General features: G+C 51.2%; 1 protein-coding gene across 2 annotated transcripts; it reads left to right on the top strand.

Moving 5' to 3' along the window:
- Positions 1–833: 833 nt before the first annotated feature.
- Positions 834–25413, top strand: PLAT (plasminogen activator, tissue type). 2 transcript variants are annotated; one of them, XM_004483188.4, is made up of 14 exons: positions 834–1022; positions 13812–13909; positions 14806–14848; positions 15484–15621; positions 16002–16112; positions 16962–17136; positions 17257–17348; positions 19210–19384; positions 19899–19984; positions 21332–21527; positions 21646–21782; positions 21950–22090; positions 23002–23168; positions 24490–25413. In XM_004483188.4, the coding sequence occupies exons 2-14, from the start codon at positions 13835–13837 to the stop codon at positions 24646–24648; spliced, it is 1695 nt and encodes a 564-aa protein (XP_004483245.1). In that variant the 5' UTR covers positions 834–1022; positions 13812–13834; the 3' UTR covers positions 24649–25413. The 2 variants fall into 2 exon arrangements, with proteins under 2 accessions (XP_004483245.1, XP_058145789.1); XM_058289806.2 differs by lacking the exon at positions 834–1022 and adding an exon at positions 12786–12804.
- The last annotated feature ends 327 nt before the right edge of the window (positions 25414–25740 follow it).

The following is a 25740-nucleotide window of genomic DNA, read 5'->3' as shown; positions in this document are numbered from 1 at the left end:
CCCTACCCCAGAGCTGCTTCCCTTTATCAGTCCTGTTGAAAAGGCGTGAGCCCGCAGCCAGCCGAACAGGTTATCTATTTTCAGGGGCGTTTACTTTCAAGACCAAACCCTAGACCAGAACGCCCCCAAAGCTCAAGCGGTGGATGCTGAGTGATGTGGCAATGGTGCGAAGGAGAGACAGCGTTGTAGCCTTGCCTGGGGCGCTTGCCTACCCTCTCCCTTAGGTCCCACTAGGAAAACACCGGAGCTGAAGAGAACCGAAGCCCGCCTGGGCCTGCCCTTCATTTTCCAGAGAAGTGAACTGAGTTCCCCACGATTACAGAGCTCGGAGGGGAGGGCAGGTGGCTGGGTGTGGCCGTTCCCGCCTGCGTTACTTTCCCTGGCAGGTGCGCCCGAGGCCAGCCCGGCCCTCCTGTGCTCACTGGCCCCTCTGCCCAGGGCTCCGGCCAGTGGGGTTTCCTCCACCTGAATTGGTGGCCTGACCTCCTTGACCAGTCCTTCTGGCCTCTGATGTCCTGAGTGGGGGGTAAAGCAACGGCTCGGAGTTCCAGAAGAACTCCCCCTGCTCCGGCCTCCTGCTAGGGTGCCTTGGCGCAGAACTGTCAGGACCTGGTTCCACCATCGAGGCCCATCCTAGGGTCCCCCTCACAGGTCTTGTGACCCGGATTCTAGAGAAAGATGATTCTTAAGGTCCCGTCCAACTCCCAAATTCCTGTGATTCGATGACATCAGGATCATGAATAAGCGGCCTGGCCCCCGGCCAGGAGCAGCAGCGGCCTCCGTCCTGAACTTCCTCCCCCGCCGCTATAAAGGCAGGCCCGCCCCTCTTGGCCGCTCAGGGCAGCCTGTCCACTGGGCATCCTCGTCTGCAGAGGAGCCCGCCCACCCACGGCCACCGACCGGCCCCCGCTGCCTGGAAACTTAAAGGCGGCCCGAGCGGTGCAGGCAGAGCCGAGCGAGATCCTGCAGGAGTCGGAGCGCCGCAGGGAGCGCCTCTCAGGAAAAGCCGACCCGACGTGGAGGTGGGTGGAAGGCTCGGGGTCCCCTGTGGGACCCTCGTCAGCGTCTCCCTGGCAGGCTGAGCCAAGGGCGGGATTCCCAAACGCAGGGGTGGGCTGCGGAATTCAGGCCCGAAGAGGCTCCTCCAGGGAGATTTCTTTGCTGTCTGTACCCAATCGGGACGGGCTGGAGAGCTCTGGACTCTGGACGGGCCAGGGGGGTGAGTGCAGGAAAAGTGCACGGGGGGATGCATTTCCTGGAGAGGAGACAGATGAGAGGAGAAAGGGAAAAGAATTACACAGAAGCGCTCTGAATAGACAATGGGAGCATCTCGTGCCTGGGGCAGAAAAAATGTAAAACCTGCCGCCCTCGGGGGACAGTGGCGGTCAGAGCCAGGATGGCCCAGGAGCGGTGGGGTCTGTGGACACTTGCCTGCTTCCAGGAGCGGTGGGGTCTGCGGACACTTGCCTGCTTCTAGGAGCGGGTGAGGAAACTGAGGCTGGGCCTGGGGCGGGGAGTGACCTAACCCCGGGGTTAGTCAGGTGGGAAGTGCTGGGAAAGGGGAGCTGGTGCTCGCAGGTCTGACGTTTCTCCTTGGAGGGCAGGGGAGAAAATGCCTCTGATCGTTGTTCCCTGTTCCGCCGCAGCTTTCCACTCTCTCGGCTCAGCTTTGCCTGTGGCTTTTTGCCCAGTTCGCATTAATCCCGTAAGCAGGGCTGTTGAAGGACTTTTCAGTCATCGGGGGGAAAATAACGCCAGCGTCTTTTTATTTCTAAGGCAGTCTGCAGAAGCATAGCGAGGCTCTCTAGAGGTTCACTGTTATTATCTTTTTTACCCTCCCAAAGCGGGAAGGGAGGAGGAAGGTAAGGAGGCAAACGGCTGAGCTCCCAGGTATCTGGTGGCAAATTAAGCCCAAAGATGCAGGGTCACCGTGATTTACTGGGCGGGCACGTTGGAGCAGTAATGGTGGTCTCCTGTAGCGGACGGACAGAAAAAAATAATGAGTGGGCACATTGGCAATCCTGTGAAGAAATCCAACCCATGTAACCATTCAGCGGATTTCCCTCAAAAGGTGATTTCCTAGCGATTTCTGCCCGTAGGCGAAGACTCATCCTGGGATCTAAACACTAACTCGGTCCAGAATCAATAGATGACAGCCAGCGTCAGTGCTGAGTGTTTCCTGAGAGCGCCAGGCTCAGGGCACCAGCGGGGACACTGTGGCTATTGAAGTATAAATAGCTCCATCCTCCCCATCAATTTAGTCCTCCAGGACGTCAGCCCCGAATCTCTGGAACTTGTCAAGAGCACATGATAGCTGCCTTTTGCCCAAAGAGCTTAGTCCAGACTCCCCAAGGCTCTCGTTTTCTTCTGTGATGCCTTGTATCAGATTCTCCCAGAGTCTGTGCTACTCTTAGTTGCTTCATCACAGGCCTGGGACTCCGGGAGTAGCTGAGGAACAGGAATTATCCTGTTTTGAGTTTATAAGTTCATCGAGGGAGGAGTTGGGGCCCCTGCTTTTCTTTCCCCAGTATCTAACATGTTGAGGAGCAGAGCTGGTGATCAGCAAATTTCAAACTATTGGAACAAGTGGTTCGGGCAGTGTGACTTGAAGAGAACAGAATCATTTAAAGCTTTTGTAAATTAGTGGCTGGGAACCCTAAAGCATTTGGTAAAACTTACTGCCTACGCGACTAACCTGCCAGCAGGAATTTTTCCCATCTTGGGGTTTTATAGCACTATCGAGAACCTTTGGCTAGGACCATCCGTTTGGAAGGAGTAGTGCCAGCTTCGGCATCTGGAGAAACTCAGGTATCGGTCACATGGTTCCCATACACTGGTAGTGGACTTACTTCCACTCAAAATTCAAATTCCGTACACTCTTCTGAGATGCTTCATTTCTGGTGGTGAGAAAATGTTTGAGGTTGTAGTTGAAATGTTGTTTATCTTTGGTTATTTGGCATGACGCACCTGTGGCCTTAGAATAACATTTCTATTTTCTGTGAATGGTTTTCAGCTAGGTTCTGAGAAGGTGTTAGGCTGGACAATGAGCAGTAGAATATTTCTTTCATTCCTCCTTTGGGTCACTGACTTTGCATGGAGAAAAATTCTGTCCCCCACTTCGGGCGATAAACCTTACCTTAGTCAACTAGCTCACAAGACCATGCTGTGGGTTTCCAATTAGATCTGCCCAGGAAATGCTCAGCAGTTGATATTCCTATAGAACAAATACAAGTGTGTGTGCTTAGGGGCTGCTCAGCTGACAAATATGTACGTAGATGGCCATGATCCAGAGCATGACTCTTGACCAATGGGGGGGGGGGGGGGGGGCACTTGAGGTATACCAGATGACTTCGTGATGCTTCTGATGGATCCAGTAGTGGGCCTGGAGAGATTTGTTTGGGGATTGGCCTAGAGAATCTGATTCTACCTAGAGCCTGAAAAGGAACTATTTCAAGGTGTAGTTAAACCCAGATCCTGTGGGACTTTGGCATTGAGAGTCTTAAATGCTTATTATATAGAGACAAGCATTGCATTAACTTAAAAGTAGCCATAAGAAATCCAAACCAAACCCCTCCCTAAGGGCCTCTAATCTAGAGCCCTCCAGAAAATGTATTTTTGTTTGTTTGTTTGATTTGTTTTACTGGGGAGGAGGTTCCTCAGCTATTTCTGTTAAGAAAGCTCCGCTTCAATAAACATGATCCTCTGACGTGAAGTGACAGTGAGAAATCCTGCTAATTTTGCTGGCCTCATAACCTCAAGGCAGGGCTCTGCCCCAATACCTCTGCAGGGGAAGGAGTCCTTGTAGAAGAAATGCAGAGTCTGGCTGTGGAAAGCCACTTCCCCACTTGATCAGTTAGAGAGCTGGGCAATAACCTTCCAAGTACCTGAGTGTGTGTGTGTCATGTATCCGGTGGCTAAGCCTGGCACAGCTGTTGGAATGAATACTTGATTCTTTCTTTTCAACGTTAAAATAAAGACTTTGGCAAAGCCTTCTATTTTTGCTTCAGTAGCATCCCCTCTGGAATGTTCTCAGTGTCTGTTCAACTCTCCTGTTAAGCCTCGTTTGGTGTTTAGTCCTCATTAACCACTTACCCTGTTCATGAGACTTTGTAAAATAGGAATATGTGCTTCTACCTCCATCTCAGGACTGGCCTGAGACATCGACGAGACCGTGTCTCAAAGCTGCTTCTAAAGGTTCAGGCCATTTATTTTTATTATTACATTGGAGTTATGCATGTATGTGCAAACATCACAAATAAATGCATACTTAAATACATTTTTTTAAAAAAACCCCAAGGATTCTAAACCATACTTCCTCCTGAGGACACTCTTGAAGAGAGGCTGGAGTGTGTGACTCACCTACCAGCAGGTGTTTTTGCTGAGGTGGAAGGATGCTCTGGCTGTGCACTTTTATTACCCAGCACCCCCAGCCATGGCCCGTCTTGGGGATGCGCTCTTGGAGGAACACCTGTTCATTGACAACTCCTCTCGCATTTTATCATTTCCTGGAAACCTACCTTGACCAGCTCCCAAGCCTCAACAAGAGTGAACTAGATACCCACCTTCTACCTTCCGGTAGAACCACGTCTTCCTCTCCATCCCGCCCCCCTTCTCCCTCCTGCAGATCACAGCACTGATCACTCTGCATCATGACCTCTAGTTGTCCCTTTCCTAAACTATGGGTTTTTGGGGGCCAGAGGATGTGTTTCTTGATATCACCCTGGCCTATGCCTGGTCCACAGCTGGTTGTCAGTCATGATGGTGAATACATCAGGTGACTACATCAGCACCTGTGAATTCCAAGAAAGGAAGACATTAGACTGAGCTGGGGCTTGAGGTGGTGGTGGATGGGGTGGAGGACGGAGAGATCCCCAAAGCCCCTTCTTTGTAGCTCTGGAAATGAGCCGTTTGATGTCAGCTGAGTTTCTTGAAGCGGGGTGGGGTGCATGGGGCTGGGTGGGGAATCGAAACCTAGTGACCAAGAGTGAATAATCTGAAAGAGAAAGGCCACCCATCAACTCACCCTCCACTGGCTGTTCTCCTTTTGCCGCATCCACAGGAGGGAAAGCGGCTTGTTTTCACCAGCCAGTGTTTGCTATCCCGGCTGCGGAGAGAAAAGGAAGGGTTTGTTTACTTTTTTCGGGGAAGTTCCAGTTTTCTTACTTTCCTCGTGTAATGTTTCGGGTTTTCATCCGCATCTGCCATGATTTATCAATAATGACCTGGTTTCCCAGCTGTCTCAGCTGCTAATTCCGACTTCTTCTGAGAACTCAGGGTTCTCCTAGCATGTGTGGTATAAATAGGCTTGGGAAAGGCAAATAAAAAAAAAAACAAAAGACAAAAAAAAACCCAACAGATTAAGACTAGGATAAAAGACACCACCCCATATTCAGGAAATAAGGGCCACTGTTAATTCACTTCTATTTATGTAGATGAAGGGCATGAAATTTTTATGTCAACTGTAAAGACTTCATCAGTAGAACTGTTGCTCTAATTGCTGAAGGAACTAAGTTACCCCAATGATTAACTCATTAGAAAAACAAGGAGACCGAGGCTCTGAGAGGCGGGGTGCTAAGTGGCTGTGGGGTTTGAGGAGAAGAACCCAGAGTCTTTTCCTTTCCGGTATTAACCTTGAACCCATTAAAATCCAGGCTTATGGAGATAGAGCAGTTGGAAAAGTGTGAGATTTTGAAGAGAACTGGGTGTCCTGGGTTTGAGTCGTGATGCAACCACTTAGCCGCTGTCACCGTAGGGTACATCCTTTATACGTTTTGAAGTTCTGTGCTCTCAGCTGTAAGGATAATACCTTAAACGACTGAATGGGTGTAAAAGTGTTTTGTAAACACTGGCAAGAGATGGGTGCTCAAACACCTATTGAGTAAACGGTCTTAATCCATGCACGTTTCTCAAAAACACTATAATGTGATGCTTTCATGTGTGGGCGGTAAATTGTAGATAAACTCAACGTCATGATACCGTGAAAGGTTCTGATCATTATTTCCCGATTCAGGTATGTTGAAATCCCGAGGTAGATTGAAGAATGATCAAAATATTGCGTATTTAATTACCCCCTCGTCATGTTTGCTTTAGGGAGTGGAAGGAACATGAAAAACTACCATCATTGCTTAACGAGATACACACTGAAAGTAACATTAGATTTCAGGTTTTGTTTAGCTTCAGACTTCGGGGTTGACATTTTATTGCACTGACTAAGTGAGTTTGTTTTTGCCAGCTGAGCTTTTTTTTCCTGCAGAAGGATTTAAGTTTTATTATGGAAGGATTTCTTTCGTTCTTATTTTAGTATGAGGCAGGAGAGACTTCTATTTTCCTAGACCCACAGGCGGCACTCACTTTTTTCCTCCAAATAACCAGGATTAACGTGGAGTAGGACTGTGGGGGGTGGGGGGGTGACAACGGGACATGCTCAGGATAGATTTTTCCTGTTATCGGGAGCCAGGTCAATTTCATTTAGCTGAGACATTAGCCATATGCCCAGATCGTACAGATGCCTGGGAAGGAATTCTGCTGAGTGAAGGGAGATGCCTGGGGGTGGGGGAGGTGGAGGGGTACCAGGAGAAAAAGCTCTTCTGTTTGCTGCCCTGGACCCATTAGATAAGAAGCAGACAGAAAGATTCCCCTTCTCCTTCTAGCCCGTAGTTATAAAGAGTCCTGTTCAGGGGATGAGAAACGAAGCGGTTGGCACATACAATATTAATTACCTTTCTGAAAAGTTAAAAATTACCTCCATGTGGTAGTTTTTGAAAACAGTATTTATTCTGAGAGCATAGCCTCTGACAGCAGCCTGTAAATAAGCAGGACCAGAACTTCTGGGCTAAAGGCTATTGTCCCAGGGTCTGTGTCCGGCCTGGATAAAGTTGGTTGTGGCAGCTCCCCACCCTTTCCAACCCTGCTCCTTCTCTCATCTCTTCTTGTCTCTCGTCCAGACTCCAGGGAAATGCCTTTGCCGTTCCCAGGGGTCCCGATGATTTCTTTTCCAGTTTTTTGACATTCATTCTGAACCACAGCGTGGCATAGAGGCCGTTGTTTGTTTTAAAGCTGAGTCATTTCAGTCATATCAGTGCTCTTGGGGATAGACTCTCTTCTCAGATTTCCAGAGAAAATCTTTGCAGTGCAGTATAACTTAAGGATTCCCTTTATCAAGGTTAATGTAGCAAACGTGGCACATGGTGCAACGTTTGACACTGATATCAACATATTCTTGTTTTTCCCTTGCAATTTCCATTCCTCTCTCGATTGGTCTTTCTTGCCGGCAAGAGTAGAAGCTACAGGTGTTCAAGTGCAGTTACATCCGAGGCCACTGCACTGCTGGCACCTAGAATCACAGGCTGTGATTGATTGTTTGCCTGCATTTGTATTGTCCCTTTATTGCAAATCACTTTCCCGTATACTATAAAAATAGAATAATAGCATGTGGTCGAGTGTTTAGATAAAATACCTACAACCTTTTATCATTGTTTCACAGTTTACACAGTGCACACCCACTCTGTCCTCTCTCATCACAACAACAGAAACCACAGACTCAGCCCTGGAGGGAACCCTGGCGAGCCCAGCCCACTTGCCTTGCATCCTTAGGAGCAGACTTTATTAATTTATTTTTTTATTTATTAGTTTATTAATTTTCATTATCTTCCTAGGAACAGATTTGACATCTCAAAATGTGCCTGCCTTTCAGAAGGGTGGCACATTCCTTTTTGTTCAGTCCTTTTACCTCGTGTCAGGGAGTGTATCAGCTCCTTTCCGGGGAGCAGAATTTTATGGAGGGGCAGATGGAGAAGGACGGTGGAGGGGGTATTATCTAGGAGGAAAGGAGTGATGGAAAAGGAAATATAAAGGTACTGGAGGTAGCACCTGGTCCACTTTCCCCCAGGCCCCTCCTCTAGCTATCTTCCTGCCGCTCCAGTGGCGTCCTCCCGGGTCCACACAATTATTACCTGGCGCCCGTCAAGCAGCAGGCCACCATGTTGCCACGGCAGATCTTAGCCCCGGATTTCTGGCTGGCGTGACCACGGGTTTCCCAGCCAAATGGCATGCATCCACGGCTCTGGCTAACAGTACGTTTCCCAGGGGAGACAGCCCCTCCCTGGTCCCAGACCATTGTTCCCGCTTCCCGGCCGCACCCGCTGGAGAACAGTCATCAGTCACAGGTTGCTCAGAGGTGTCAAGGAACAGAATCGCTCTGTTGCTACAGCCAACAGGACGCAAGACGGCTTGGCAACAGCAAGGCCAGGGGTGTCCTCTAAGACAGACACACATGCTGGAAGCGGACGAAGCCACTGCACACAGATGTGCAGGCTGTGCCGAGGGCGGGGGCCAGCAGGGGTTGACATCCAGTCCACGATTGACTTGCCAAGTCGTGCACCCCTTAGTACGGGGCTGTGTCCACACGGAAGAAAGAACCTTTTTTATTTTTCCCTAAGTCGCACCGATTCCTTGTCACCTGGGCAAGCCCTGCACCTGCAGAGCTCATGCCTTCTGCAAACGTGCCTGTGCTAGGGTGGGCATGCTAGGGCTGGGACCACCGGTGCCCGGCTCAGGACGATGATGTTTTCCGTGACTCAGGGATTCCAGCCCGACGAGACGTCAGCCACGACCGTGGTGGTGTTTCCTTTTTCTTCTATTCCCCCCTTCTTTCTTTCTTTTACTTTTTAAAAAATGTTTCCAGTTCCTTGGGGATTCTGGGAAACTGGTAAGGATAACCAAAGGAAGCGCGCCCAAAAAAAAAGAATCAGGAGTCTTTGCATTTCTAAAACGAGCCTCGGGAGGACTTTTTCTTTGATTTTTTTCCTCCAGTTTCATCGTCGCCCTGGCCTCACCGGGAGCGCCCACTGGTGTTTCTGAGTCTGGTGGGAAGCGGTGGCCTCCGGCGCTCCCCGGCACGGCCCCCGCGGGCCCTGAGTCTGAATCCACGCCGCTGGCGTTCCTTTTGTTCTCTGTCCTGGCCCTGCCCCCAGCACTCCTCACCCACCTCTTTAGAGAGGAGAACAAGGGCGGGCTTTATCCTCCCTGGCTTTCCTTCTCCCAGTCCTGTGCTTCTCTGCGGAGGAGATGACTCATTCCTTTGTCATCCTCGCAGCCTCTGCAGCCCGTCCAGCTGCTCCAGTGACCTCTGTTTGTGCAGCATGGATGGAGCTATTGCTCTGCTTGTGTGAGATCAGCCTGCCCCCGAGCCACTGATGGGCTCAGAAAGGCCAGGAGGAGCCAAAGAAAACAAGGACTGCTAGGAGACAAGGAGACCCAAGCTCCCAGGAGCAGACGACAGAAATGGTCCTTTCCCTTTTGTGTGGATTCTTAGGTTGCAAAGGGGTTGAACGTGCTGCAGCTGTAGAGTCTTACGCGGGGCCCCAAGTCCTGCCCTCCCTTCTCTCTGGTCTTCTCTCCACCCCCACGCCTGCCTTCACCCCCCCAGGGGGCCCTGAGAAGGAGCTGCCTTGGGGAGAGGCTGGGAACGCAAAGGCATGGGTACTTCCTCTCCCACTGCAATCTCCCAACATCCAGAATGGTGTTCCATTAGGAGGACCAGGAGTTCTTAAAATAAAACAGTAACGTGGCAGGCCTTGAAAGTCAGGGCTGGCCCAGCCCCCCGAGCTCAGGTGAATGAGAACCTTGAAAGGGCAGCTTGGTTTGGGGTGCCCCAGGGAAGGAGAGTTGGTGGTTCCTTTGCTCATCCATGGTTTCATTCAGAATTCCTCCCCAAATTCCTGACGTGTTCACAGCTCAGACACACCCCCATCCTCCAGGCTTGACCAAGGTAGTAAAGAGCCCGTCTAGGACCTGGAGAAGAAAGAGGGGACTCTGGGAAGATGGCGGCCTGGAAAGACGCAGGCCTCTCTTCTCTCCCAGGAAGAGTGCTAAAGGACAGGCAGAAATGGCTGGAAAAAATCTAATAGGGTTTAGAACACCAGGGAAGGCTGGACAGAAGGGAGAGGGACAAAGGCAAGTCATCGGGACAGCAAAACTGTGAGTTAAAAGCTGCAACTGCCAGCGCCCTCGCTCACACCGCAGACCCTTTTGGATTCTCAGGCCTCTGGGCAGACCTCCGGGATCCAGGGATCCACTTTCCCAGGGAAGGGGAGAGAGAGAGAGGGACACAGCCTAAGGCTGACTCAGCTTTTGACCCACACATTTGGGCTGCTGTGTCCCAGGAGACCTTCCAGGCTGCGTGGGGCCGCACCATTGTTTGCCTTGGGAGCCTCAGGACAAAAGAGAGGTGACCCTGTGACCTCCCTCTCTACTGCCTGGGACTGGTTGTTGAGGACACAGAGGGGAGGGTAATGATTTCCTGGGTAAAGTGAGGGGGAGTGGATGAAACTCAACCGTGGAGCACCTGCCTCCCACATAGGGGGCCCAGGTTCAATCCCCATGTACCTCCAAAATAAACAAACAAACATGTTGAAAACACTGGGCAGCGGATGTAGCTCAAGTGGTTGAGCGCCTGCTTCCTTTGTACAAGGTCTTGGGTTCAGTCCCAATACCTCCTAAAAACAAAAATCAAACAAATGAAAAAACCACCTCTCATTGGGGAGCAGATGTAGCTCAGTGGTTGAGCACCTGCTTCCCATGCATGAGGTCCTGGGTTCAATCCCGGCTGCCTCCTAAAAGTACCATTTCACACCTATTAACAAGACAAGAGAACTACAAGTGTTGGAAAGGATGTGGAGAGATAGGAACACTTATTCACTGTTGGTGGGAATGTACAATGGTTCAGCCACTGTGGAGCACTGTTGGGTAGTTCCTAAATAATTTGAATATAGATTTGCCATGTAACCCTGCAAAACCACTATTGGGTGTATGCCCAGAACTGAGAGCAGTGTCACAAACAGACAGCTGCACATCTATGTTCATAGCAGCATTATTCACAATTGCCAAAAGTTGGAAGCAATTCAGGTGTCCATCAACAGATGAATGGAATAACAAACTGTAGTGTATTCACACGATGGAATATTATGCAGCTGTAAGAAGAAATGAAGTCATAAAGCATATGACAGCATGAATGAACTTGGAGGACATTATGTTGAATGACGCAAGCCAGGCACAAAATGACAAATACTGTATGATTATGCTACTACAAACTAAATATTATTGTGTAAACTCATGGAGTTAATAACTTGAATATGGGTCACCAGAAAATAGGATGAGGTTAGAGTTGGAAAGTTAAGGGTTAACTTGTGCACAATTGGTAAGAAGGATGTGTGATAATCTTTGGAAATGAATAGAAAAGATGAAAACCCAAGATAATGTCTGCAACTAGCAGTACTATTACGTGGATATGAAAGGGGTTTAGAGGGAAAGTCTAAAGTCATGTATATTACTAAAAGGAAAGCTAAAAAAATGTAACATGGAACTGTATAGTGAAGTTTGAAGATGGGTAAAATTGCATGCATAAGATTGTTTTTCTTTGAAATTGAACAAATACATGTTACTAGCACAAGATATTAATACTAGACAAAAAACACATGCAAAGTGAAAGAAAGCAGATGCAAAGTACTACATATTGTATGATTCCATTTATAAAAAATGTAAATATGAATCTATTTATAAAGACGAAATTACACTTGATCTTAGCCAAAAGTCCGAGAAGCGATATATAAAGATGAAATTAGATTAGTGGTTATGTCTGGCTGGGGAAGACTACTAAGGGGCATGGGATTTTCCTTTTTGGAGTAATGGAATTGTTCTAAAATTTTTTGTGATGATGAAAGCACAACACTGTGAGTACACCCAAAGCTGTTGATTATACACTTTGGATAAATCGTATGGAATATGAATACATCTCCATAAAACTGCTTAATAAATAAGAAAAAGAAGAAGAAAGAGGGGAAATAAACCTAACAAGATCTATTTGAAACGGTCCTAAAGAATAGGATAAAATTAAGAAGGGAAACAAAGGGAATGTGGGGACATTTTGAGAAAGGGGAAATTTGAGGACAGCCGAGAAAAAGAAAATCTGGAGAAATTCCCTGTGACCAGAAGATTCCACGGCATGCTCCCATTTGGGATGGCCTGCCTGAAACCAATTATGAGGAGTACAGACAGCTACCTCCTCTGAACGAGAAAGCACCCCCAGGGCCTACACCCTGCCGGGGAAGGAGACCTTGGCTATGCCAAATTAAAACAGAGCTCCCCTGGGGCCACTGTAGCTCAGTGGTTGGGAGCATGCCTCGCATGGATGAGGTCGCAGGTTCGATCCCCTGTGCCTCCTAAGAAAACAAGGCCCTTGTTTCCTTCACGATGGGGCAGGGGCGTGTGGCTGTCCCGTCTCCCTCTGAATCCAGGCCCTGCACTTTCTTATTGGACTCGCAGTTGATCGTGTCGCCCGTGGGTCTCCCTCACTTTCTACGCCCCCAGGTCTGTTTCCCTGCCCCGGCTGGCCGTCAGCTGCCCAAGGGCAAGCAGGCGTGGCCCATCCCACACCCTGCCCCCCTCTTTCATTTTTTTAAATGCTTGCTCTGAACGGAGCCGGTGAGTGGGAGGAGGAGGGCACTTCCAGCAGGGTTTTGTGAAGAAACAAAAGAGGGAGGCAGAGCCAGGCCGGGATGAAAGAGCTGGAAGCTTCGCAACCACTGAAGGGCGGGGGCTCCTGCGGAGCCTTAGGGCAGGGGGGAGGGGTGGGATCCAAAAGCTGTTGTGACCCGAGGCCAGTGAGTCAGGGGAAGAAATTCCCTCCAGTTCTTGTGGAAGAAGCGGGGAGAGGCGCTGCCAGGCCGCAAAATAACACCCCAACCGACTAACCGACTTTCAGCGCTGAGGCCAGGGCCGCGGGGGGAGGCAAATGGAAACCGAGAGGTCTGCGTCCCTGAGGGTCTGAGCCTGATGACCAAAAGCCAGATGCCTCCTCATCTCCCCGCAAAGCCGCTCTGCAAAGAGACAGACAGACGGTTCCCAGCAGGGGTGGCGGGAGGGCGCGGGCTGGCGGGGAAGCGGCTCCTCTGGGGGCCGGGGCCAGGGCTCGGGCCTGGAAACAGGCCCTGTGGTGAGAGGGGGCGTCGAGGCCCGCAGGGACACTGGCTCTGGGATGTGCCGCAGTCAGATCCCCACGGCTTCTTCTGGAAGCACCCAAGGGCAGCCCCATCCGGTTGACCAGGGCAGGAGTTCCCCTCCAGAGAGACCCAGCCGGGGTCCCGCAGGGGCCAGCTACCAAGGAGCACCCGCCCGAGACGGCCCTGCCCTCCGGGCCACAGACCTCTCTGCGCAGAGACTCATTTTCTTTTCTTTCTTTTTTTAAAGATTTATTTATTATTTATTTCTCTCCCCCACACCCCAGTTGTCTGCTCTCTGCGTCAATTCGCTGTGTGTTCTTCTGTGCCTACTTGGATTCCAGTCAGTGGCACCGGGAGTCTGTGTCTCTTTTGGTTGTGTCATCTTGCTGTGTCAGCTCTCCGTGTGTGCAGCACCATTCCTGGGCAGGCTGCACTTCCTTTCGCGCTGGGCGGCTCTCCTTATGGGGTGCACTCCTTGCACGTGGGGCTCCCCTACGCGGGGGACACCCCTGCGTGGCAGGGCACTCCTTGCGCACATCAGCACTGCGCATGGGCCAGCTCACCACGGGGGTCAGGAGGCCGGGGTTTGAACCCTGGTCCTCCCACGTGGTAGGCGGATGCCCTATCAGGTGAGCCACATCCGCTTCCCGGCAGAGTCATTTTCCAGACACTTGTTCGGGTACATTCCACCGTGGGAGCTGATGCTGGAGGGTCCCAGCCACGGTGGAGTCGCAGCTTCTTGACCTTGGCCGCAGGTTTTGAGCTCTCCCAGCAGGTGGTGAAGCTTTTCTCTCTCTCTCCCTCTTCTTCCAGAATTTAAGGGACAGTGTGAAGAAATGAGGAACCAGATGACGAGACAACTCTTGTGGCTGTCCCTGCTTTGTGGAATGGTCTCCGCTTTCCCCCGCCAGGTGGGTGTCCTGCTCATCTCTGCAGGCCCTGCCCCTTGAGGCTGGGAACTTCCAGACATTCCGGCCCCAGGGGTGCGGGTGCCAAGGGCAGGGGGGCAGGGGACAAGCAGAGCTCACACGCGCACAGCTGCCCTGTCTGTCGGGTGCTCGGGGTTCGGCCCCAGCACGGGTCCTAGGCACTTACCCCGACTTGAGCCAGCCGTTCTTGATTCCCTGGACTGCCCTCCTTGGAGCTGTTTTTCAAGGGGGTTCCGTTAAGTCCTGAAGTATTTATGCAGCACAGGAGATGCACTGTGAGTCCGGAGCAGGTGAGCTGCCCCTCGCGCATCTGCTTACCCTGTTGGGAAGGAAGCTGTACCCACTCTCTGAACGTGTCCAGCCTTAGAAGGCCTCCCGTGAGGCTAAGTGAAGGTGTAGCTCCCTAACTGAGCACCTGCTTCCCATGGACGAGATCCCGGGTTCAATCCCTGGTACCTCCTGAAAAAAATAAAACCGAGCAGTGCCTGTGAAGCAGGATTTTAGAGGAGAGAGAGTCTGGGATGGCTGCAGGGAGGAGACGGGGGTCTAGGCAGCCACTAACGACAGGTGACTCCTTAAGCTGAACATTAAGTAAAAGGAAATAAAACTTAGAATTCCTTTGCTTCGCCATCCTAGCTGCATTTCAAGGGCTCTCTAGCCGCCTGTGGCCAGTGGCCGCTGAACAGGGCAGTCCAGATACAAAACATCTCAGTGACGCAGAGAGTTCTTCTGTATGGTGCGGCTCTAGGAGAGGAAGGCGGAAAAGGATATTCCGTCTGGGGCCGCAGGGGCAGGTGGGGGGTCGTGGGGGCTTGTGGCACGGCTGGCCCTTCTCCCTGACTCCCAGCACGGGCTGACACTTCCTGGTTTCTCCGCAGGACGTCCCCCGCCGCGTCGGAAGAGGGGGCAGATCTTACAGGGGTAAGCAGGGGCCTGGGCGGGGCAGGAATCAGGGTTAGGGTTTAGGGGGAGGGCGGGATGCGGGGATTTACCCATGACTTGTTGACTCAAGCTGTGCGAAGGCACCATCTGCACTGAGCCTCTATTATTCCCTTAATTAAGATTCAGGATTTTTCAAAGTTGGCATTCTGGTTTGCAAAAAAAGAAAGGGGGGCAGAGATTAGTCAGGGAAGTACTTGAGCTATTTTCATCGTATCAAATCGACGGATGGAAGGAGCACGTTTTCTGCACAGACTAAAATGTCCATTTGAGGGCCAGAAATCAGTCATTTCAGTGTCATGTGGATCCCAGACTCTGGTGATTATATAGATACGTATATTTTTAATGAATTAAAAATGGAGCATTAGGGTATTACTTAATACATGTATTTTGGTAGAGAGAAATTCTTTCGAATGGGTGGATCAGAGGAAAAACAATGAGATGGGTCTTTGGGGGCAAAGTATTAGGTGTTTGTTGTCGACTCACGGAAAGCAAGTAAGGGCTAAAGGATGGATTAAGCGGGAAGCGAGGGAGGGATTTTCTCAGTTGGACAGGAAGTGGTGAGTCATGGTTTTGGGAGCTGTGCTCTAAAGGGACCAGCCCGTTTCTCATTCCAGTGACCTGCAGAGATGAGAAAACACAGATGGTGTACCGGCAGCACGAGTCGTGGCTGCGCCCCATGCTCAGAAGCAACCGGGTGGAGTACTGCTGGTGCAACGGCGGCAGGTCGCAGTGCCACTCTGTGCCCGTCAAAAGTACGTCTCCCCACTAAAGCTGAGGCTTCTTCTCGGGGGCCCAAGCCCCGTCTTCCGTGGTCTCCCGCATCTTCACAAGGAGATTCCAGGCACTCTCTGCCTTAAGCAGAGGTGAAGGTGCAGAGCAAACACAGAAACTGTGTGCCCTTAGGTCAATGCCTTCGCTTGCCGAACCTCAGTTTCCCCATCTGTAGAATGGAGATAATAATAGTGCCTCCTTCATGGTTGGCTGCAAGAATTAAACGAGTTGATTTCTGTAAACCTGAAAGAGTGCCTGGCGTAGAGAGAGCACCCTTCACTATTTATATTTCTTTAATTATTCAATCGTTCTTAGAGCTGCTTTGAAAGTAGTTAAGGGCTCCCTTGTTTATCCTCGACAGGTTGCAGCGAGCCAAGGTGCTTCAACGGAGGGACATGTTTGCAAGCTCTGTACTTCTCAGATTTTGTCTGCCAGTGCCCTGAAGGATTTGTTGGGAAAAGCTGTGAAATCGGTGAGTGGGCAGGTGGGCGGGTGTGAGACAGGGACTGCAATCCCCACCCCCAAATCGACCCGAAGGAGAAAGGAAGCGTGTGGCGGCAGGGCCAAGGGGCAGGGCTGGGAGAGATTATCCCGGAGTCGCCGAGGGCAGTGTGGCCGTTTCCTGGACTGCTCAAGTGAATGCTATGCAGTGCGTTGGCTCAGACATGGGAATTTATTAGCTCAGGGTTTTGAGGCCAGGAAAAAGTCCAAATGACAGCGTCCTCAAGGCGTTGCTTTCTCCCTCAAGACTGGCGTTCTGGGCTGGTGCTGGGGAGCCTTGGTCCTGGGCTCATCTGCCGTGTGGCAAGGCACGTGGGGGCCCCTCCTGGCCTCTCCCGTCTCTTCTGTGTACCGTTGACCTTCAGCTTCTTGTCTCTCTTGTCTGTCCATCTGTCTGATTACATTCAGCTTATAAAGGACTCCAGTAATAGGATTACGGTCCATCCTGATTGGGCTAAAGTCGCCTCATCAGAAGGTCCTACTTGTAAATGGGCTCACGCCCACAAGAGTAGATTAAGATTACGAGCATGTTTTTCTGGGGCACACAGCCCCAAGCCACCACAGAAAGCCCAGTGCTGGGCCCACCAGGCAGGGCCTTAGGTGTGGACCAGGAGTCTGGCGCTGCCCCCTCCACCCTCCACCTGCGGGGAGCCCTGGACATCTGGTCTACCTCCCGGGCTCCAGTGACTCCAGCGGCTCCAGCAGCCCGCCTGCCCTCTGGGTGTGTGGTGGTGACAGGCAGCTGCCAGAGCCCTTTTGAAAAGCCCCATAAAAGGGAGGGACTCACGTGTGTGACGTCACGTGTCCTGCTTCCCACCAGAGGCCAGCGCCACGTGCTACAAGGACGAGGGTGCCAGCTACCGGGGCACGTGGAGCACGGTGGAGAGCGGGGCCGAGTGCGTCAACTGGAACAGCAGCGCGCTGGCCCTGCAGCCCTACAACGGGCGGAGGCCGAACGCCGCCCTGCTCGGCCTGGGAAACCACAACTACTGCAGGTGAGCGGCCGGCTCTCCGCTTCATGGCGGGAAGGACGCTGCTGGAGCCTCGTGCTTGGGTCCCAGAGGGCAGGCTCCGCTGCTCACCTCCCGGAGGCCCTCCCCGGCTGCTTTTTTCAGGAACCCTGATGGAGACTTGAAGCCCTGGTGCTACGTCTTCAAGATGGGGAAGTACACCGCTGAGTTCTGCACCACGCCAGCCTGCTCCAGGGGTAAGGGGCAGCCCCACCGCCCTCCTGCAGGGTCCCCTGGGGGAGCGCCGGGGAGGCCAGGACGGGCAGGCCTTCTAGAACGGAGCAGAAAGTCTAATTTTGGCTGTAGAGGGAAGGAAGTCAGGAGACTCAGGTACTAGTTCTGGCCTGGTCTCTAAGTAGCCACTTGACCTTGAGCTGAGCTCTTCACCACCCTGGCCCTCAGCATTCTCATCTGCAGAGAGCCAGCGGGACAGGATCAGTGTTTCCCGTCCTCTTAGAATGAATGAAGACGGTCCCTGTTTCCATGGATGGGCTTATTTTATTTTCTCTCTCTTTAAAGATATTGTAATGTGAAATCTTTTTCCAAATTGAAAAAATCCTAAGCTACAAAATGGCACTACGAATTCACTGGTGCTTTCACAGATAATTATGTATTATTTATCACAATGGTATGAAAAGTGTTTTTTTAAGCTTTTGTTTTTATTTTTTTAAAAGATTTTTTATTTATTTCTGTCCCCTTCCCCCTCATTGTCTGCTCTCTCTGTCCACTGGCTGTGTGTTCTTCTGTGTCTGCTTGCATTCTTGTCTTGTGGCACTGGGAAACCGTGTTGCTTTTTTTGTTGTGTCATCTTGCTGCGTCAGCTCTCCTTGTGTATGGTGCCACTCCTGGGTAGGCTGCGCTATTTTTACGTGGGGCAGCTCTCCTTGCGGGGCACATTCCTTGCGCATGGGGTACCCCTACACGGGGGACACCACTGCGTGGCACGGCACTCCTTGCATGTAGCAGCTCTGCATGTGGGCCAGCTCACCACATGAGTCAGGAGGCCCTGGGTATCGAAACTTGGACCTATATGGTAGGCAGATGCTCTATCAGTTGAGCCACAGCCGCTTCCCTTTTTTAAACTTTTAAAGAAGAATTAATAGGGAAGTGGACTTGGCCCAGTGGTTAGGGCGTCCGTCTACCACATGAGAAGTGTGCGGTTCAAACCCCAGGCCTCCTTGACCCGTGTGGAGCTGGCCCATGCACAGTGCTGATGCGCACAAGGAGTGCTGTGACACGCAGGGGTGTCCCCGCGTAGGGGAGCCCCACGTGCAAGGAGTGCACCCCGTAAGGAGAGCTGCCCAGCGCGAAAGAAAGTGCAGCCTGCCCAGGAATGGCGCCGCCCACACGGAGAGCTGACACGACAAGATGACGCAACAAAAAGAGACAGAGATTCCCCTGCCGCTGACGACAACAGAAGCAGACAAAGAACACGCAGCAGAACAGAACACAAAGAACAGAAGGGAAGAGAAATAAATAAATAAATCTTTAAAAAAAAAAAGACGAATTAATATGCATTTGGTCTACAAGTAATGCTGGTACACCTGTGAATTCCAGAACCCTTTACAATAATTCTAAAGTGTCCGCCTTATCCCCCAGAATCTGGCCTAGATTGGGACTCACTGGTCTAGATTACTTTAAAGGTCCCTTTCAATTATTTCAAAAGGGACGAGAAGAGGGTAAAACGGGACAAATGGGTGAAAATTGGCAGCGCTTTCAGGCTCACAACCTGGCCCCCTTGCCAAGGCCATGGCACTCAGCACTAATTGGACATGGCACCCTTTCCTGGTGAGCTTGGATACACCCTCAATCTCTCTCTGAACACAGCAATCTATGAAGCCACCTCCAACTGATGGAAGTTGGCACAGGAGATGAAAGCCCTTTGCCATTCCTATGTCGAAAGCTTAAAGAAAGAGAAAAGGGGAGGTGGGTGATTGCACACCTTTCTCTGTGCTAGACTGGTCATCAGCTTTCCCTGGCCAGTACCTCCACTTTAGCCCCTGCCGCAAGATGGGATCGCATTCGTTTTGTTTCAGTTTGAGGTTTCTTTTGTTTCAGGAAAAAATGAAGACTGCTACTCTGAAAAAGGCTTAGAGTACCGGGGTACCCACAGCCGTACCAAATCTGGGGCCACTTGCCTCCAGTGGAATTCTGTGAAACTGATGGGCAAGATTTACACGACACGGAAGAGCAATGCCCAGGAACTGGGCTTGGGCAAACATAATTACTGCCGGTACGTAGTGCAGGGGCCGAGGGATTCCTGGGGCCCAGGTCAGAATTTGGGGCGTGGGTTTGGGAGAAGATTTGGTGCTTAAAGTGACCTGAAAGACCCAGTGGGTGGGAAGGAAGGAACCATGGCTATTAGCAAGCCCAGCGTCTTCATTTGCCAGAATAACACTTACAAAAAAGTTAGGAGTACCAGTCTTCCAATGAGAATCCTGAGGTTGGGGTTCTAGCTCACAGCCATTTAGTCCTCAGCTGCTCCGTTCTCAGGTGGCACCTTTATTTCAATGAGTTGTAAGACTTCTTTCACAGTTCCTTCCAATATCCCTGGGAAACTGGACTGCTTGAGACTGAGAGAGAAACCAAGTTAGGAAGGTGTTCTTTCCTTAAGGCAGGAGTCCTCCCGTTCAGTTCAATGCTTTTGCCATTGGTTTACTGAGCCCCCTTTCCCTCATACATGTCCTGCGATGTTCTGTCTGGAGAACTGTAAGCATCTGAAACCCTCAACCTCCCTTATTATCTAGGAATCCAGATGGGGATGCCAAGCCCTGGTGCCACGTGCAGAAGTACGGCAAGCTGACGTGGGAGTACTGCGACGTGCCCCAGTGCTGTAAGAGCTGGCTCTTGGCCACTTCCCTTTGTCCGCTCTCACTTCTTGACCATTTCCTCTGCCACTTGGTCTTCCCAGTTGTCTGGTTCAGGCTGTGTAGCTGCCAGTCTTCCAGGAAGGCCAGGCTTGGTGGGGAGAGGGGCTGCCTAGACTCACGCAATGGCGGGCAGGTGTTCTTTTTCCACACACATGGGCGAAAAAGAAAGAAAAGAACAGCCCACACCCATTTCTTTCAGCAGTAGGCTCTAAGCTTCTCTCTTGAGATGTGTTTACTGGTGATGATGATGATAGCGGTGGCGGCAGTGGTCAAGACGAGGTGGAGGAGGATATATCGCTCATGAGATAGCATCGTGCTTTCACAGCATCTCCCCAACAAAGTGGTGGGAGGAAGTCTTCCTATTTCCATGTTACTGATGAGGAAACCACCTCTCAGAAGTCGCTCAGCCTTGCCAAGGCGTACTGAGCTCCTGGATAGTAGAGCTGGGTCCTGATCCCACATCCGGGGATTCTCGGGCTTGTACTGCTACTGTAAGCACTGCCAACTTTTTCAGTAAACCTACTTAAGACAGGCGACCCAGGTTAGTTATGGGGGGTTTCGGAGACAAAGAGAAAATTTAAGTGTTGCCAGAAATGAAACTTTAGTTTGGAACTTGTCTGAGAATACATTATTACTTAGTTCCTGTGATTACATAGATCAGCCAGAAAGTTCTCAGGGAACACGCACACCAGCTGGGCAGGTAAGACACCAAGCACTGATGAGCTCACCGCCAGGGTGATTCCTAGTAAGTCCTCGGCGAGCGGGATCAGCCAACGCACCCAGAGCCTCCCGGGCTGAGGGTACTGAAGAAAGCTTTGCGAGGAGGTGGGATTTTACCCGAGTCTTGAAGAATGAGTGGAGTTGAGCAGATGGGAAGGCAAGGGGGTAGGCATTCCCCAGGAGGAAGCTGCTAAGGGCTTTGGTGGGCTCCTTCCTGATTTCTTAAGCCAGGAGTTGGCTAGAGGGAAAACCAGAAGCAGGGAAGCTCAGGAGAAAAGCCACCCGCTTTGGAGTCGGTCAGACCTGGGTTAAAATCCAGGGGCCGCTGTGACCGTGGGCAAACAGGTCTCACCCTCTCTGAAGCTTGGTGCTGTGAGGGTGAAGGATAAGGTATGTACGCTGCTTGGCACACAGTAGGTCGTGGCTTTCATTACCACGGAGACCGTCACCTCACTCTGTGCTAACCTGTAGAGGTGCATGAAGGCCCATGGAAACTCAGGGTTCCAGGAGAAGACCCCAAGACGGGTGTTCGGGGGTCCTGCCTCAGGGCCGAAGGTCTGAGCGCCCCTCTCGCCTTCTCTCTCTCTCAGCCACCTGCGGCCTGCGGCAGTACAAGCAGCCCCAGTTTCGCATTAAAGGGGGGCTCTTCGCGGACATCACCTCTCACCCCTGGCAGGCCGCCATCTTTGTCAAGAACAGGAGGTCGCCGGGAGAGAGGTTCCTGTGCGGGGGGATCCTGGTCCAGTCCTGCTGGGTCCTGTCGGCTGCCCACTGCTTCCTGGAGAGGTGGGGCTTTGGGGCCTCGGGGAGGGTTTCCCAGCCCCTCTGAGGCCTTGGAGGCGGCTGTGTCCCTCAGAGGGAAGGTGGCGGAACCAGCAGCGAGCTAAGCCTGTTTCTCCGCCAGGTTTCCTCCCCACCACCTCAGGGTGGTCTTGGGCAGGACGTACCGCTTGGTCCCTGGAGAGGAGGAGCAGCAGTTTGAAGTGGAAAAGTACATCGTCCACAGTGCATTTGACGATGACACGTACGACAACGACATCGGTGAGCTGCCGTTCCTCTCCCTGCAGTGAATGACCAAGTGCGCCCGCCCACGCGTGCACACGTCAGCCTCCTTTCCCAGGCCCCCCTTTCCTCCCTCGCCTCTGTCCCCTAAACTTAGAAGGAACTCTTCACACAAGGCTTACTGTCCTCCTTGCTCGCCCTCCCAGCGCTGCTGCAGCTGAAATCGGACTCGCTGTCCTGCGCCCAGGAGAGCAAGGCCGTGGGCGCCGTCTGTCTCCCCGAAGCTGGCCTGCGCCTGCCCGACTGGACGGAATGCGAGCTCTCTGGCTACGGCAGGCACGAGGCGTGTAAGTGGACAGAGGGCTGGGACCGCCACCCGTCTGCAGGACAGCAGGGCACGCGGCGGGGCGACAGGCCGAGGAACACGTGGGCGCGACAAGCAGCGCAGGCCCCTGGCAGGCACCGGCCCTGCAGAGACGTGGGCGAGTCCCCTGCCTCCCCGCGTAGGGGGAGCACGTCATCTGCAGCTGCCCTCCCTGCCTCACAGGGTCACGGGGCCTGTCGAGGAAGGTCTAGATAGTACGGGTGCTTTAGAGAGCGTGAGAGTTCAAGGTGGTTCTGAATGAAAACCCTAGTATGGTTAAGGGTGTGGGGTCTTGTAGGCTGGCGTTGCGTAGACGTGAGGTCAAATCCTGGAGCTGGACTTTTGGGGGCCTTGGACATGATTTTTCCTTTTAAACTGTTGCCAGCCTGTTTCCTCGTGGGTAAATGGGAATACAAAGGCCTAATTGGATTGTAAGGATTAAATGAGATACTATTAAGTTAAACCAGTGGTTCTTAGCCCAGGACAGTTTTGCTCCAGCCTGCCGCCCTCCATCCCATCCCCACCCCATCCCCGGAGGCATCTGGCAGCGCTGGAGACCAGCTCCTGTTGGGGGTGCTCGTGGCATCTGGTGGATGGAAGCCAGGGACCCCGCTAAACACCCTACAATGCACGAGACAGCCCCCCACAACAAGAAGTTTTCTTGTCTAAAATGTCAGTAGTGCTGCCGTTGAGAAAGCCTGGGTTAAACACTGTAAACTTGCTGTTTTTGCAAGGCAAAACAATCGAATACTGGAAATTTCTTCGGATTCACCTAATGTGTGTAAAAAGCTCGATAAGTGTTAGCTATTATCGGAATATCTGGCCTTCGCCTTCTGAAAGGTTTACAAATCGCTTTGCCTAGAGCGGTGAGATCGTTTCCCCCTCTCTTTCCAGCTTCTCCTTTCTATTCTGAGAGGCTGAAAGAAGGCCACGTCAGGCTGTACCCAGCCAGCCGCTGCACGTCGCAGCACTTGTTCAACAGGACGGTCACCGAGAACATGCTGTGTGCTGGAGACACACGGAGCGGAGGGGCCCAGACGAACCTGCACGACGCCTGCCAGGTGAGCGGGCGGCTCTCGCACTCCGCGCGGCCAAGGGTAAGGACCCCCTTGGCCGTCAGGTTCTCCACCCAGAAAGAGCTACAGCCCAGTGGAGGGAGGCCCCCTTGGTGAGGCCCTGGGCTTCGAGGTGAATGAAACAATTGGTGAGAGATCGAAGGTGCTCGAGTTTACAAAACCTAAACTGCAGGAAATTTCCCCCAACATCTGCACAGGAAACTCCACCTGGTGCAGGATTTCCTGTAAGCCCAGGCCGCTAATTGACAACTGAAGTGATGGAAAAGGCAACGCAAATGAAGAGATTCTTGACTTCTGTAGATGCTCCAGAACTGGAGTCTGCTTTGTCGAAGGGGGAAGGAGGGAAGTCAGCTTACTGGGAAGAAGGATAGAGATGATTGAAGAGAAATAAGTTTCCAAAACTCATATTCAGCCCTGACACCCTGGAGAACCAAGCTGTTTCAGGTTCTCTGGGTTGGAATCCTTTCCAGAGTTAGGACTTGTATTTCACGCTAACAAGCTACTGGGGTGCTGGTGATAGATCGACTTGGCTGGTATTAGGATCAAATTAATAGCCAAGGAACTGCTGTGGATCAGGCATGTTAGTGACTAGGGCCCCCGCCCTGTTAGGGGCTGGGGACCAGGGGCGAGTGGCTACAGGGAGAAGTAAGGCATGACTCCTGAAGACCTTGTGGCTTTGTCCTTATAAGTCACCATCTCATCACTTGCTCTCCTGGTGCCTTGACAGTGATCTCTTTTTGAATGGTTTCTTCAGACACCCCAGTTGCACCACTTAGCTCAACAGCCATAAAAGGATGAATGCAGAGTGTCCCCATTATCTGTAAGCCACAAGTTAAAAGCAAAATTTTAAAATCACCTTAATTCAATATGATAGCAGCTAACAGTCACCAAGAGTTTTACAAGATGCCATACATGGTTCTGAGGCTTTCTCCCAAGTAATTCACATAATTGCATTCTCCCAATTAATTCCCATAACCTTTTTGATAGATAGTTTTTATCCTTATTTTACAGATGAGAAAACTGAAGCACAGTTAGCCTAAGGCCACCTGGCTGGTAAGAGGTAAAGTTCAAGCCAGGGATTTTTTTGAGGCCTGAAATATCTGAGCAATGATCTCGATTCTACTTCGCTTTATATGTGTAGATACAATTGAGTTCTCCAGAGGATCTGAATAGTGGAGGTAAAAATTTCAGTCTCTGAGCCAAGTGCTTTGAAGAATACCATATCAGCACTACAAATACGAACCCTAACTTCTCCCCAGAGCTTCTGGAGTTTCTGCAGACGACTCACCTGTCCTCTCTCCCGCAGGGCGACTCGGGAGGCCCCTTGGTGTGCATGAAGGACAACCGCATGACCCTGGTGGGAATCATCAGCTGGGGCCTTGGCTGTGGGCAGAAGGACATCCCAGGTGTGTACACCAAGGTGGCTAATTACCTAGACTGGATTCAAGACAACATGCGACTGTGACCAGAAAACCCACTCCCTGACTCCACATGAGAGCCTGCCTTCTTCCCCTCCAGAGAGGCCCTGCGGCGTTTTCTCCCTGTCGCAGAAGCAGCGGGAGGAGAACTGGTAGGGGAGGGAAGAGTGTGTACTTCCGCAGGTGCTTCCTCCCATTTTGGAAGTTTTCAGGAGTTAAGGTCTGACTTCAGAACTGATTCTGTTGGACCAGAAAACAGATAAATGAAGGCCAGCCCTCCTCAGGAATGCCAGCACCTGGGTCAGAAGCCACGTAGAGCGAACACCCGGCCTCCCAAGGGGTCAACGAGAGCAGCTCTGGAACGGGACCAAAAAGATGGAAGTACATCTCAACAGTGAAAAGGAAGCAAATTCTTCAGGAAAGAAGGATTACATTAGAAATAGAATGTATATAGTTGTGAAAAAAACCCCAGCAGGGCCTCCCAGTAACAGACGGGCTGGCTGGCCAGGTGGGGTTTCTCTCAGAAACATCTTGTCCTCAAATACATCCTTTAAATCAAGGACTGTCCCATCACTTTTCCACCCCACGGCTCCTGGAAGCTATTCCTTACTTTTGTGTATGGCGTAAGTCCTTTTTCTTCATAGACTTCATAACAGACCAGGAGGATTACAACCCTCTAAGAACTGACAAAGCATGATCTAGCAGATTTATGACGATCGGCCCATTTCAGTTTTTACTTTCTGTTGCCACAACCCTGTATTATACTGTACGGAAATAATAAATTCAGATATATTTTTCACATTTTTTCCAAATCAGAGTGCAGTGCTTTTGTTACACATGCAGTCTCCCATAACTTATTCATGCTACTTATGTTCACATTTGAAATATCATTTGAAATATTTCTCTTCATTCATTCAGCATATACTGAATTCAATGTGCTAGGTGCTTGTAGACAGTAAAAGGGGGGAAGAAAGTCTCATTTTGACAGAGAAGATAGGGTATTTACAGAAATTACAAGGTACAAAGTGATATGGACTCACAAAACGGCAGAGAGAAACTTTTCCTGGAATTCAGTTGCAGGAGCGATCAGGGAATCTTCTGGAGAAAAGGAATTAGGTTGGGCTTTCAAAAATGGGTGA

The sequence above is a fragment of the Dasypus novemcinctus genome, chromosome 29 (genome assembly GCF_030445035.2).
Source record: "Dasypus novemcinctus isolate mDasNov1 chromosome 29, mDasNov1.1.hap2, whole genome shotgun sequence".
NCBI classification, from domain to species: domain Eukaryota; kingdom Metazoa; phylum Chordata; class Mammalia; order Cingulata; family Dasypodidae; genus Dasypus; species Dasypus novemcinctus.
The sequence above is the reverse complement of the archived record's forward strand: the minus strand, read 5'-3'. Positions and strand labels throughout refer to the sequence as shown.